The sequence below is a fragment of the Ischnura elegans genome, chromosome 1 (genome assembly GCF_921293095.1).
Source record: "Ischnura elegans chromosome 1, ioIscEleg1.1, whole genome shotgun sequence".
NCBI lineage: Eukaryota > Metazoa > Arthropoda > Insecta > Odonata > Coenagrionidae > Ischnura > Ischnura elegans.
This window is the reverse complement of record NC_060246.1, coordinates 5597306-5611970: the sequence shown is the minus strand read 5'-3', so window position 1 is coordinate 5611970 and position 14665 is coordinate 5597306. Positions and strand designations below refer to the sequence as shown.

General features: G+C 42.6%; 1 protein-coding gene across 1 annotated transcript in view; it reads left to right on the top strand.

Annotated features, from left to right (window-relative positions):
• LOC124155114 (U7 snRNA-associated Sm-like protein LSm11) overlaps positions 1–12647 on the top strand; it is a 32571-nt gene extending 19924 nt beyond the window's left edge. The window contains exons 3-5 of the mRNA XM_046528851.1: positions 901–1013; positions 1140–1335; positions 12056–12647. Of these exons, the coding sequence (XP_046384807.1) occupies positions 901–1013; positions 1140–1335; positions 12056–12204 (458 nt within the window). The 3' untranslated portion in view covers positions 12205–12647. The remainder of the gene's footprint in view (positions 1–900; positions 1014–1139; positions 1336–12055) is intronic.
• The last annotated feature ends 2018 nt before the right edge of the window (positions 12648–14665 follow it).

Below are 14665 nucleotides of genomic sequence, written 5' to 3'. Positions count from 1 at the left end.
CTGTGACTCTTGCTTATGGAATCGTTTTATCGCGCTTGGCGTCAACTCTCCCCCGGGAAAACTAGTACTCGTCATAAACTTATGACATTTGTAGAATCGAGGTGCTGGCTTTCGAAGGTTAGGTATTCGAAGGACGGCTAGACAGCTTGGCTGGACCACGGTGCTCATCACAACGGTGTGTGTGGCACCCTCTGCAGTTTGCTCGTTGCTGGGCTTTTGCTAACGAGTGCGCAAACTCTACTGCTTTGTTATCTCTCTATCTATCTCTCTCTCTTCCTCAGACTCCAAGAGCTCTGACCCAGTGACCTAGTGGCTTTGCATCTTCCAAGTCTATTCCCTTCACGAATCCTCCACGGACCTCAACAAAGCTCGTGACTCTTATTTCCGTGATCATAAAAGCCTCGTAGTTTTTTTTTCCTCAGAGATTGCCTTAACCGGGTATTTTTTCAGGCGACAAAAATTTTAAAGTGTGAAGATGCAATATACTTTGCCTCAAAAGTTAATACCGAATCTAAGAATTACCAAATTTAGCAATAAAATAATTGAAATTATGCTTCTGATAACTTTCTACTTAATGTATGTTTGTTTACGATTCTATAAATATTCGCACTAAGTGTATCCCACAATGCCTGTCCTTTGTGTGCTTTGTCAGTGCCTTTTCTCGCCATTAACTACCCCTCTGCACATATATTAAGGATGCTCATGAACGCCATGCACCGATTTTTTTTCCGGTCTAAAAATGTTTACGTCAACTCCTCATTTCTACCTTAAGGCTCTAATAATTAATTTTCTTTTTATTTGCGATAAGTTAGCCCTCGTACTGTACTTTTTCATTAATCAACCTTTTTTACTTAATTCAAATTCATTGATTTTTCTTCTTTCTGCTTGCCTTTTCCACAGAACCTACGAAAGGCCGAGGGAAGGCTGTTAAGAATGTAATTACGAGGATGGAATCAATCGAAGGACCACTTGCTGTTTTGAGGGATGCGATGGAAAGGAGCGTTCGAGTGAAGGTACCTACTCGCAGTATTTCATTCATGCTCGTCATTAACCAAATCGACTCTACGCCTAACATCTTTTAAAATTCCTTCTTAATTACTTTTATTTTAAACTTATCGGTTCGGGCTTTGCGCCCACAGGTGGTGATACGGGGCGTGGCTGGTTGGGGAGGTCGGGATCGGAAGAGGCCCAAGGGACGGCCGCAACTGGACACCCGAGGTGAACTCCATGGATCCATTTGTGCCTTCGACAGGCATTGGAACTTGGCGATGGAAGATGTCACCGAAGTTTTCCGGAGGAGAGCCCCCAAGTTTTCTAAGACGTTGCCATGCGTTGGTGAGTGGTGATTTCATTCATGATAACCTAGCATCAAGTTTTCAAGTAAAGGAAGTGCGTGCTTTGTGATTTGCTTTTAAAGGTGTGCTTCATATTTAAATGAATTTTTTTTATCTGCTACACATTATGCACATGCTTTGGTATTGATTGAAGACACTGCAGGAACAAGTGGCTTTGAACGCAGTCACGCGCACGGGTGCAAAGTTAAATACGCCAAAGGATGAAGATCGCCATGAAAAAATATTTGACTTAGCCGATCTATCTCCCGATCCGGGTTCGAATCCCGGCTAAGTCAAATATTTTTTCATGGCGAACTTCATCCTTTGGTGTGTTTGCTATTGATCGATTGAAAAACCACAAAATATCTCCTAAAAAATTATTATCTTCCAAGAAATTTAAATACCCGAAAAAATTATTGAAAATACGTTTAGTGACTGCCTTCCATTTTCTCAAGATTCCTCTCCTTTTAATATTATTCGAGTAAAAAGATTTCTGAAGCGTACAGGACACCTATCTTGTCCTTCACTGTCATCTCCGCTCGAAATTTTTTTGTGAGAGCTAGTCTGACTGGAATGTGGAGATTATGAAAAAACTAATAAATTAATTCAATAATAGCTTTAATGATTCCTCGAAAAGTTAGTTGAAACTGACCTTTTTTGACTGGAAATTGGTCCTGTACAGGGATGCTTTAGCCTAACTGCAAATCAGTTTTTTCAATTGTTTAAAGTGTACTTTTACGAGCTCTTTGCATACTCGCCAGCTGCTCGTCCACTTGTAATTACGAGCGCGCTTCTACGCACCCCCTGACCTACGTCTCAACAGTTTGTACTCACATCCATATTTCGTCCTTGCAATCTCCACCCCTCTCTCTCTCTCTCCCTCCAATGCTTCAACGCAGCCATGATCACTCGGACGCGGTTATTTGTCCTCATAACATGATCCAAGGCCTTTTCCATTCGCTCCTTCCCTCACACGAGTCTCAAGGCTTCTTCTTCTTCTCTAGGCTAGAGAGATAGACGGATGGAGGAATGAGAGGGATATGCAGTGGGAGCCTATCGCAAGCGTCTTCGTCGAATTCCTTATTATTCCTCGCGAGTCGGATTGAGTTATGGCGATGGAAGGGCGACAATTGGCGTCGCGAGGAAGAAGGATTGAGTGAGGCTGCTCCAATAAATTCGCCAATCAATAAATAGACGCACTTGGGTGGAAACTTAGGGAAAGTAATGCTACACAGCTGAAGACAGCGCGGCAAACCCCGATGGATAAATGCTGAATCTGAGAATAATGCTGGCGTGTTGGATTCAATGAATGGAATCAGCATGAACTTTTATACCGAATAGCGAGAGACCAGGCCAAAGACTATTAGCAACTCGGTGGTGATTTGTTGTGGATAAATTTACTTAACTTAAGCTCTGGCAACGAGTCTGACCAGTTATGAGTTATAATCGTGAGAATTTGAGGGATGTGGTGCGTTTCTTAGGGTATAGTAACATAATGCGTCGATCGCTTTTTCTCGGGTGAAAAAGTTGCAAGACTTCAAGCGAAGGAGTTTTGTCCGTAACATATTATTATCGAGCTAGTAAATAGCACTTGGCATAGTTTCTCTCAATTAATTAAAATTCAGTGCAAAAGTTCCTCCCGATTCGGTTGAAAATTGAAGTTGCTCCCCGCTTGAATGTCCGCCCCGATCGCCAGTGTCACGGCGGCCGATTGAGGAAGGTGGTGTCTCCGTGGTGAGGGCGCCGTGCCAACTGGGGTCGCGAGGGAAGGGTCGGCGGCGGCGCGGCGTCCCGTCGCAGGCGAATGAGGTGAAGGCTGAGCTGCGATGCCGAGTCGCGACTGATTTTTATTCCGAGCGAATCGCCACCGCCTTCATCAACATCATCTCGGAGAATTGTGGAAAGGATTCAGCCTCTTCAAGAGTGCAATGTTTTGCGTCCTTCCCTTGCTCTCTGCTTGCAGTTTTCTCTCTCGTTGTTCACGACATGAATACATTGTTCTCCGAGCATTCTTAGTCTTTCCCAAAGCAATCGTATGTCTGTGACGAAGATCTGTTTGAATTGGAGTCCTGATCCGCAAAAATCCTTACGTTTCCAGATAATTTTATTTGTTCCCACGTCCGTGAAAAAGAGCAAGAGTATTCAGCGCTCCTCGATTTGACTTGGTCGTGAGATGAGATGGGGTAATCACGTGCGATATTAGGATACCCACGAGCAAACTCGTTGGACTTTCCTCCGCGAGGTGGCTGGAAACCGAGGACGAAGTATTTGAGTGTGGATTCAGTTGGAATGGAATGGGTGGGACGGTTTGTTGTGCTTTGATGTTCACTCGGTTGAATGAAGTGCTTCATGCACCTAATCGACATGCTATTCGTAGATGGATTTCTCAAACTAAAAATGTTCTCGACTCGTGGATGAGCGGCATTGTCGGGCCCTCGAGACTAAAGTTGGCCGACCAAGCTGTAAAAATGCCTAATGCTCTGTGATTGCTGGATTGAATATAGAATTGAAATTGACAGTCTTGCTATTTTTGAGGAAATAATCAAGGTACGCGTGATAATGATACGAGTTATGAGGTAATGATATGAGTGACTCGTTTGATTTTAAGAATAATAAAGATTAAGTTTGTCAGTTTATTCGGTTAAATCAAACAGATCAAGGAAAAAATAGATACCAATGCACTAGTGATGACGAGAAGGAAGGGGAGGCTATCGGAATATCTCACGAGACTTGCTTTGCCCTTCCTCCTTTCATGATAGCTTGAGATAGGCATTCTCTCTCGTTCCAACGCTATCCTTCGAGATTTTTCAATAGCGTTCGCCTTGAGTGCATCACGTCGCAGCGAGTGGTGATGTCGTGATGTCCTTCTGCCCGTGCTCCTCATTTGTTATTTCCATGAAACTCTTTAAAATTAATACTGCCAACGAACTTAATGTGAAAAGGACTCATTGTCAGTTAAAGGAGAGATGTTCCTCATTCAGAGTTAAAAGCATACCTGTAAAGCAAGTAATCGCAAGGAGTAGCGGCCCTCATATTTCTAAACCGCGCCTTCTTTTCCTTTTCCTTATCAGCTCCATGAGCTACACTTCTGAGGATTTATGGTTTTGCTGGGCTATTTTCAGTGTTCATCTGATATGGTTATTGTAGGCATACGTCACACATTATTTAAGATATTGCCTAATCCTCATGTGCACTCACAGCTATTACTTTCTTTCTTATTGGTTCTGCTCACGTTCTTTTATCTTAAGGCCGCGGACGCAAAACATCATGTGTAGTAGTATGTATGGAAAGAGAGGGGATTTTATTTCGGGGGTTTCATTCGGAGACTATACCCTTGATATAGTAACTCCAAAAACTAAGGCGGCGCGCGCTTTGAATTCCTTGACCTGGCTGGCTGAGGCCTTTAGAATCGAGTCTTCCTTAATGGCGCCGCTTTCTACAAGCATTCTCTCCTTTCGCTCGCTGCTCTGAGAGCCAGTCCCTACTCCTACTTTTAATTTTACAGCAGATTTACAATTACAAGTATTCACCAATTTTTCGTCCCTCTCCCCTCCGTGCCCGAAAAGTCTAGCTGAGAGCCCAGATTGAAAGTAATTATAATTTATGACATGATTGCGGTACAAGGGCAGCAATGGTTGTATTTGCGTTAAAGTACCTCTGAAAATATGAGATGACTCGAGGTGAGAGTTGAGAGAAATTTCTAAAAACCTAAATCTTCCTGGCTCTATGAACGCAATTCATTTTTTTCGTAAGTTTTAATTTAATTTAAATTTTCTAAGTTTTCATTTTTTTAAGTAAACTGGCACACGACCCGCTGTAATACTTTTTATGCAGTCAGAATGTTCATGAAAATCGGAAGTTAGATGCTAGGATGATAGTATGTTACCATGTTCGTGCTCTATAATGTCATCACTATGCATTTTGGCAGTTGTTGATTAACTCCACTGTGGTAAAGACCTCGGTTGGAAACATGATCACTTTTATTGGGTTTAGAGCTGAGGCGAAGCAGAGCAGAAGGATGGGCGTATGTGCAGGACGTCGCGGAAGACTTCAGTGTAAATCTCACCATTATGATACTTTCGATGTTATTGACTGAATTATTTGTTGAAGGGATATATTTAGTTTATTTAGTAGAATGCCGTTTAGTCTCAATTATCTCTCTTTTCGTAGGATTCCGTTGTGAAAAATCACATTTATGTAGCACTTATCGTCGGCGATGCGAACATACACGGGCGGTGAGGATGGAATGCTAATTTTGAGGAACTGAGCTCGCCAAGGAGGAAGTATTGCGAGGCGGGAGAGGAATAAGTGTAGGCGAGAGACGCAGAGGGAGGAGGAGGAGGAAGGGGTGATAACGAAATGCACGCTCTCCGAGTGCAGCGGCGAGGGCGGGAGGGAGGGAGGGCGGGGGGGGGGGGTGCAAAGGGGAGGCGGGGCGGCGAAGGTCGTGTTGGAGTAGGTCAGGGATTTCAGCTGTGTTTGTGGGGGGTGGGGGGGCGTGTGTAGTACGTGCGAGGGGGCGGTTGGGAGGGGGAGGGGCGTGAATTGAAGGAGGTGGGGGGGGGGGGGGCGCTCTCCAGTGTACGCATGCGAGCGCAGCGAATTCAGATGCGAGCCCTGAAGAGATAGCGCACGCCTCATACCCCACACCTTCGCTTTCTTCGGACACTAATCAATCAAGACATGATTGCTACTCCGCTATTCAGTATAGGTGCTCTGGAAGATAAATATTGCAATATAAGGAGGTTATTCGATGATTAATGAGTAACCCTGATACCAAAAGTGTATCCAACCTACTGTTTTCTAACTAGGTGAAAACACTATTCGGTCAATGTCTTCGTCAATACTGAAAGCCTAACGCGGCTGACAATGTGGTGAAGGTTCATACATTATCTTCAACTTTCATAGCTTTTTAAACAAACGAGGTTCAGTTTTTTTGCTCTTGATATGATTCGAATGGATGTTATTTCTAAATTTACGATTTAGTAATTTCCCGCTTTAAGGAATTTTGCGACATTTTCCCCCTGATATATATATTCGCTTCCCTCTATGAAGTCAAGGCTGAAGTTGGAATTGATAATATGGTTAACGTTGTAAAGAAAGGAGACCATACTTAGACACAGTAAGAATTTCACTCTTTGCCACCGGTTAACTGCGAAATTTAACGTCTTTGGTAAGAAAAGACTGCACTAAGTAACGGATCTCCAAACGTGACAAACTGCTGCTGCTAGCCTGTTCATTTTTAATTAATTACTCACTCGAGTTCATCGATCACGTCAATTTGCAATGAGTTAAACAAGCAAATAGCTTGATGAAAGGGAGTAAATCGATTTCAGCCTGATGAAAGCTTAAACAGTCGGTAGTGCCGCTGGAATTAATTTTTAATCCATTGCTCTTTTATCATTTGTTCTCGAAGAGTACCTTGTGCTGAAACGAAGGCCGTGCCCACATGGAATGGATAAAACCACCCTGAATCTGTCTTTGCCCTTGATTGTTAAACTGGTGGTCGTAAACAGCTAGGTGTTGTCCTTCGTGGTGAGAGAGGTATTTACGTAATTATGATGATGGCTCCGTCCTCGCCAGTGAGAATGCTTGTTGCGCACGGCAAATTGAGACCCAAGTGCTCTGCCGATGACATTCGCCCCTTCCCCGCATCTTGGACCTGATGCACTTTGCAATAATCAGTATACATGCATTAGTTCACCATAAGGTTGATCCCACGGTAGAAGGAAGCAAAATGTCTCCCAGAATTTATGAGAAATTTCGTGGTTGGAGCTTTCGCGTTTCATTGCAGCTGTATTTGATGTTTTCGGTTGAACCCGTCGCACTGTTTCGATTATTTCACTGCGGTTCGTGGCCGTTGGTGGTAACTTTTTCTGAAGGAATAAGTTCAGTTTTTGGGGGAGATTGTTAGCCATGGTTCATGAATGGAATGAGTTCGGAAAGGGAGGGATGGGAGGAGTTCACATATTATTATTAGACTTTGAAGCTGGGTCCCACTTGCTCATGCAAACAATCCTCATCGATATCGTTATCATAAGTAACAAATCCGAAGATTGGTTTGACGTAGCTCTCGCTTCCGCTCTCTAACCGATAACCTTTGACGTACACACACACGTTTGCACTTCGTATTTCATGAGGAATTGGTGCTTAAAATTCTATCGTACCCTGGCGACAATCCGACTTCACTGACCAGGCGTGATGATCGCCTAATATGCTTCAGGTTGCTTCTTGTAGTGGTCTCTTTTCGTTTTGCTCCAAGTGTGTGTGCATGCGGGCGTGCGTGCGTATGGACCTTGTAAAGCCGCTCAGAATGGCCAACTGGCCCGCAGCCTCCGCACCCCCCCTTCCTACAAAACTATGCGCCCTTCGACTAAAAAGCCCGTCCAACACACTATGATACTCCAGAAATAAAACAAACGCTCCGACTCGGTCGTAATTATAGACGGTGAGTGAGCGAATGCGGAGCTGGGAGGTGCTGAAACATACTGTGAAGTTGTAGCGCGTGGCAGGCGACCACAGCAAAAATCTACGGCCGATTGCAGCAAGCGTCGCAGAAATCTAAAGTTGAAGACATCCTGACCGTTTCGGTGAATTTAATTTGTGATTGATGAATGGAATAATCTAACGGTTTGAGGTTCTTTTCACAAAAGTGGCAAACATTCATTTCACAATAAAGTGCGTATATTTCTACAGATTGTAATGAAAAAATAAAAACAAATACTGTTAAAGGCAGTAGAATGGAAAACCCGCGGGTCCTGAAAAACGAGAAATTACGCGTGCAGTTCTCCACTGATAGCGCTCGGCCTGTTTTATTTTACTTAACGGATTATAATTCATTTGGAGCAATTAACTCCACTTGTTTTCCATAGCGGTCATTGGGTTGCGAGGACGCGGATCTTAATTCCATAGACATTTAGAAGAAAGCAAGGACTTGCGGTACGATCAAAGTGTTTACTCGTGCTCTTGCTTCGCCTAGGGTTACCTGCGACTAACATCAGCTACGCATAGAAGCAATACAACAATTGTGGCGAGAGTCACTAATTTCGAGTATGTGGCCGATAATAATATCTGGAATATACGCCCAAGTGGCTCCCAATTTTCATGCATTTGCATGGATGTATCTAAGAGTGGCCATGGCTGGCGTCTCTCCGTAGGAACTTAGGAAACAGTAAAAATGTCGTTACTTAGGGATTAAGTTTGAGGTTGATGATCATGAAATTTAGGTGCTCTCCTAATCCTGTTTCAGTGATTTCTGTGCTTTAGTAAGATGCGGCGAAACATTGCATCGAGGACCTTATTCCACTTAAAGCGTGTCGAAAGCAGACTGGATTGCGTACTGCGCGAAGATATAGATCAAGGCCCTTGGCTAGTAATTTGCTTATTCTAACTTTACGCAAGCCAAATTATTCTCTCGCTCCTTTCCCAATGGCGAAGGAGTCGCGGAGAAGTCCGAGGCCGAGAATTATAAATGAGGAAGAAGGGCAGAATGAGAATTTGAAGAAATGTTCCATTTTATGATGGGAAAAAAATCACGAACATCTACTCCCAGTCTTCACCTCTTCACGCAAATTAACTTCGTACTTCCTTCATTTGGATTCTTTCTATCAGAGAGTTTCCAAAATAATCTCTTATTATTGAATCATCTTAAAAAATAGTATTAAAATAGCATTTTCAAATATTTGATCATTTGACGGCCAATTGGTGCGCAAATTTAGAGATAATTTCCTAGTGGTCCGTTAGCGCTTTCAAGTCTGTTCGCGACAGGTTACAGCATTTTGTATCAGCGTCTTTTTGCAATCATTAGGTTCCTTTTGCAATCATCGTTACTATATTCTTTTTGAATCTTTCGGTAGAATGATCTCTTCCTTGCCGGCCGTGGAAACAGCTGCTCCTGTCCGTCGAATGGGGATCAGGTTCCTACTCCAAGGAAGAGAGATCGATGGGAGGGGCGGAGGCGGTGTTCTTCGTGTTGTCATGAGGAGGCGATATTTCCACTGGAGAGGTGAAGAGTGAAAATGAATACACCGAAGTGTTTAGTTCTCATTCTGCTATCCCATCTCTCTCACTCCCTCTTCTTCTGTCTTTGAGGTGCAGCATGAACCATTCTCATTCATGCATGAAAGATCTACGAATTAGGCGCCAGCTGCAAAGTGGCACGCTTTACGACAATGGCAGAGAGAGAGATGGGAAAAAACTTTTTTCTCGTGAGCGTTTTAAAACGTTGGATACAAAACATTTTTTGCGCATTTTGTTCCTTTCTTGTATTAATTTTTTTCCTGGAAAGGCATTTCCTTTGAGCATTTAGTTTTTATTATTCCTGAGAAATAAGCACTGACAGGTTATCATTTTTAAGGTTAGTTAGTAACTGGAAATATTGATATATAAAATGTGGCGTTATTACGAAAGGTATTTCCAATTGAGATTTTAAAATCACATGCCAACACTTACTGTCAAAGTACTCGAACACCTTGGGGACTCTTTATTAAGAAGCTTATGAAGAAAGTGAAAGGAGGAGCTAATTAAAAGTAAAAGGTAATATGATAGTTAGTTTCAGGATACCAAATTAATGTGATATATAATGAAAAGCGCCGTCTATTGAGTCATTGAATTAATATTTTTTTCACGTTCTTTCCAGCTGAATGAAACAAGCGCTTTAGTTTTTTTCGCTGTGCTCATCGCTGGCGGCGGACGCAATTCTTTCAGATTCATTTCAGTGGGTGGATGCCATTTTGGGGAACAGCAAGCGATAACCGTGGCATTCATTGAGGAGATTACCTGCCAGCCTCCATCTTCACGTCCATTTACACTGGCGGCAGCTGCATGTTCAAATCGAGGCCCGAAAAATCACGGAAAGGTGAACTTGATGACTAAAGCATTATTGCGAGATTTAATTTCAATGCCTAGTCGCTCAGGATTCCGATGCTTCCACGTTCATTTGTAGCTGTTAATTTCACATTTGGTGTCGAGATCATTGTGTTATGTAAGATTCAATTCATTGCCAGCGTAAGGTGAGACCACATGATCAGATACGAATCCACTTATTTTGTCGCATCGCCCAATGCAGAATTTCTGGTGGCAATTTTCCTACTATGCAGTGCAATTGACCTCAGCTTCCTTGTTCCTATTAGATCTGTTCGTATTAATTTCCACCATCAACGCCATTTTCTCTTAAATTAAATGATTATTCTATTTGAATATCATCTGCAATGTTTGTCTTAAATTTCGACTAAGGAAGATTCAGAGACGCCAGTAATAATTCTGGTTCGCGAGTGCGTTGCTTGCCAAAAACCTCCGTTAAAATACGACTGTCATTACTTAAAGTCTTTGCCGGTCGCCATTGCAACTTCCCGCCACCTCCGAAAACTATTCATCTTAACCGTAATCGCTTGCCCTTGGGCTAAACTAACGAAATGGACCATAAAGTCGTCGCGACGTTGCTCCTTCGTGGCCTTGAAAGCTACAAAATACAACCGCCCTTACGACGTCATTTAGTCTCAGTGCACTTTAGTAAAAACATTTAAAAAAACGGGGAAATATAGCGCCTGATATAAACATTCAGCAACCTGAAGAATGCTATTTTGCGCGCTGTTTATGAGAGTGAATTCATTTAGATTCATTTTTACATTTACACGCACAGTAATTACTGAGGCATGGAATTCGCGCGACAAAAATCAATATTTTGTAAAAAATGTGTTTCACGCAAGTAAAATAAATAGCTGAAAATTAGTCATATTCATTTTGTGAAACTGTGTAATGCTCATGACTTTCGTGTAGATGCTGATTTGATATCTTGATTTTCCGAATGCAAACTCGAAGAATGGAAAGACAACTACTTCGTTCGGTTCGCTGCGTTAATCCATTAGTCGGGCATTTCCATTGCCAGTGGGTTTTTTAAGTAAATATTTCTGGGAGAAATATTAGTTTTAAAAGGGGCATTCATAAACGGCCGGAGAGGATGGTAACTATTTCCTACTTTGCCGATGGACTCGATGCGTGAATCTTCTCAGTTTCCGCGGAAGAACTCCGCTCGCAGAAGAGGAATAATAACCGGAAGTGCAGTTGAGGGGCGCTCGTCTACTTGAGCCGGAGGGAGGGGAGGGGCTGCGGACCGGAGGGGGGGGGAGGGGGCGTCCCGACGCGTCGCTCGCTGTGGAGGGGGAAGGGGGTGGCAAACGAGGCTGCTTGTTGGTTGCGAATGCCTTTCCGCGAGGAGGAAGACAGAAGGGTGGGTGGGAGGAGAGCGCAGCCCTCGCTCTTTCACTTCTCTCCCCCTCCCCTCTCCTCTTCAATTATTTTCAACGATTCGCTCGAAATTTCCCAATCGGCGACATTTTTTCGTGCCTCCTCGAATGGCTCATACCTGCGTGAATTTGGCCGTTCATTTCAGTCATGTTGAGTCATTCTTACAGGTTTTAACCTGCGATGCGTATTTCAAAATATTACCGGAATAAGTTCCTGTTTTCATATTGGCCGGATATTAAATTAATAGCATTATTAAACATCCCATAAATGTCGGAATAGCAGGATTTACCTTTTCTTCATTCATCTTTTTATCCTAAGTTTTGCTGTCATTTATAATATCTATCTTTGTGCATGTTTTACGATGGTTCGATGCAAATATACTCTACTTTTAGATTTTTGTGAACCAACAGAGGTGTAAAATGTGTCTGTCTATGTGCTTTTGGCCCAAACTAAGTATCTCTATTCCCTTCTTTCAGCTGATCACCAAGTGAGGTGGCCTCGTGGATACAAGCCTTTGCCGAGGGTCACAGTGCTGAGCAAGGAGCACCGATACGAGGTCTGCGAGAGGTATTTGGGGCAGGTCATGGTGCGCGGGGAGCAGGTCGCCCTCGTCGCCATCTCATAGTCTACCGCCCGGCCGACGTGCACCAACATGCGGCTATCCTCCACACTCCTCCAATTCGTGTCGCTGTTCGGATGCAAGCGAGCGACTCGGAATTTCGCGCCTTGCCTTAGCCACGCCCCCGCGAGATTCATCTACCCCAAGTTGAACGTTGAAAATGGAATTGAATTTAATTCTGTATGATATACTAAAGATTTACTTTTCCTTTTCATAGATCCCATGCTCAAGAAAAAAGGATATTCCAATGACCTAGGGATGAATTTTTGTTGTCCATATTCATGTGTTATTATGTTTTGTGTGTGAAATACGAATAATATTTCTGTGAAATAATTACTGACACATCTAAAAAGCTAAAAGATCTAAAATCATTGCTTTTCTGTTTAAGTTGCTGTTAAATAAAGCTATATTTTCATACATCTTGTAATTAAACTCTCGTTCAAAATTTATTTTATAATTCTTTATATTTATTCAATCCTCAAATAAAGGAAGTGGAATTTGATATTTTTTCTAAAATTACACCTTGAATAATCACTCGTTTTATCTAACAACGAATTCATTAAATTTGTGATTTGCTTTGCTCATATACCAACCAAGTACCATAAACGGTAAGAACTAAACAATAACTATTACTAACTTCCCACTCTTGAAATTTTTTTATACCGCGATATCATTAAAGCAATAACTTTCATGATACTCCCACTAAAATTTGAAAATCTGGGGCAACGCTCAGTGCTTGGGTTAAAAATTTGGAGTATCGTAGGGAAAAATAGCTTCGAGCTATAATTTGGATTACTGTATATTCCAATGCCATGTATAAAAGAGCTAAAATTCCATCCAATTGTTATCGCGTTACCATCAGTACTCGTTACCTTGGAGGGTGGATTTGATTTCCTGTGTCAGTGTAAGATCCAAGGACGAAGTGAATGTTTGGGGTTGCATATGGCGTGTAAGGCAGGCGCGCGTACATTGGTCGGAGAAGATGTCCGTGTGTGGGAAGATACCTCCCTGAAGGTGGTGTCACGGCAAGGCAGGCCTTGCCTCTGGGAAACACACACCCATCAAACACCCGCACGTAGGTATCAATGCGCTGGAGAAAGGCGTCGCCGTGGAAGCAGGAGCAGCGAGATGCGAGAGCTGCAGGTGAATGCAATCTGGCTCGGTGCATCCGTGCCTCATGAGCTAGCATAATGGCTCATCCGGCAATGACCACGACAACAGGGCAGATGTTAAATGTCAACGCGATGCGTTTTAGTGATTTAGAAAAATCCTTATAGTGAAAGACAGGTAAGAAATGGACGAGATCATAGTTACATTCCATCAAACATTTTTACTCTTTGGGTGGGGAGCATTTACAAGTAGTTTTAGGGACATATTAAATCGTTCCTCAATTCATGGGAAAACGGGGAAGTTTAATAAATATTACTACGTACAAACCTCTACTCTCTATCGAATTATATTGGCTATTAGCGAACCGAAAGTCTAATTAGCATTCCGTAATGGAGATAAATTATTTCATTTCAATTTGTACACCGAAATATAGACAGGATCATCATACCAGGTTCTTAACACAGTAAGGTGGGTTTACAGTGGCCTCGTTCTCCATTTATTTTATTATTGTATATGGCGATAGAGTTGGAAATATAAAGAGAACGGTAGTTTTTTATCCAATTTTTGATTCATCGCCTCATTCTCTCGAACTTCACAACGTCGAAACATCGGAGGGCGAACCATCATATATTCTTTCGCTGAAAATTTCATGACGTCACTGACTCTTATCGAGCGGTTCATCGCTTCTCCGCTCCTTCTCAGACTTGCTCATGAGCCCCTCGTGATTTGTTTTCCTAAAAACTCAAATGAGCGATTCTTTTAGTCAAAGATTTAGTCTCTCTGAACGACTTAATGGACCAGAACTTAAATGACGTCACTGACTCATGAAAAGTGAGCGGCAACTGTTGCAATTTTTCATTTTCAAGTTATCAGAAAATAGCGGATTAATGAGGAAGATTTTTTTCACCATAACTTCTCCCCATTCATCTAATTTGAATTATATTATTGATTTGCGAGTGAATGTCCCCGTTGACCAGTTATTCCGACACGCTGTCCTCCCAAAATTAAATTCCTCTCTCAAATTCGGAAGAAGGCCAATCGCGAGTCATTCCACGAATTCTATCCTCCGCTTCCTTCCTCCCCTCTCACAAAAGAATGAATATTCAGCAATTAGTTTTCTGTAAAGCTAGAGAAACCAATATTACCGAAGTTTTATCGAATGAATGTCTATTACCGTTAAAATTATCCAGGGGATCGAGTCCTCAAGGATGCTACTCATCAGCACCTCCGTGAATACCTATATCCATCTCTCCGGACCACCACTATATGACTGAAGATTATGCTGATTTCCCACCGGGTCGATTAGTCCATTTCAGCAGACGGTCGAGTCGCCCGTCCTCTCAAACGCCCTCAAACA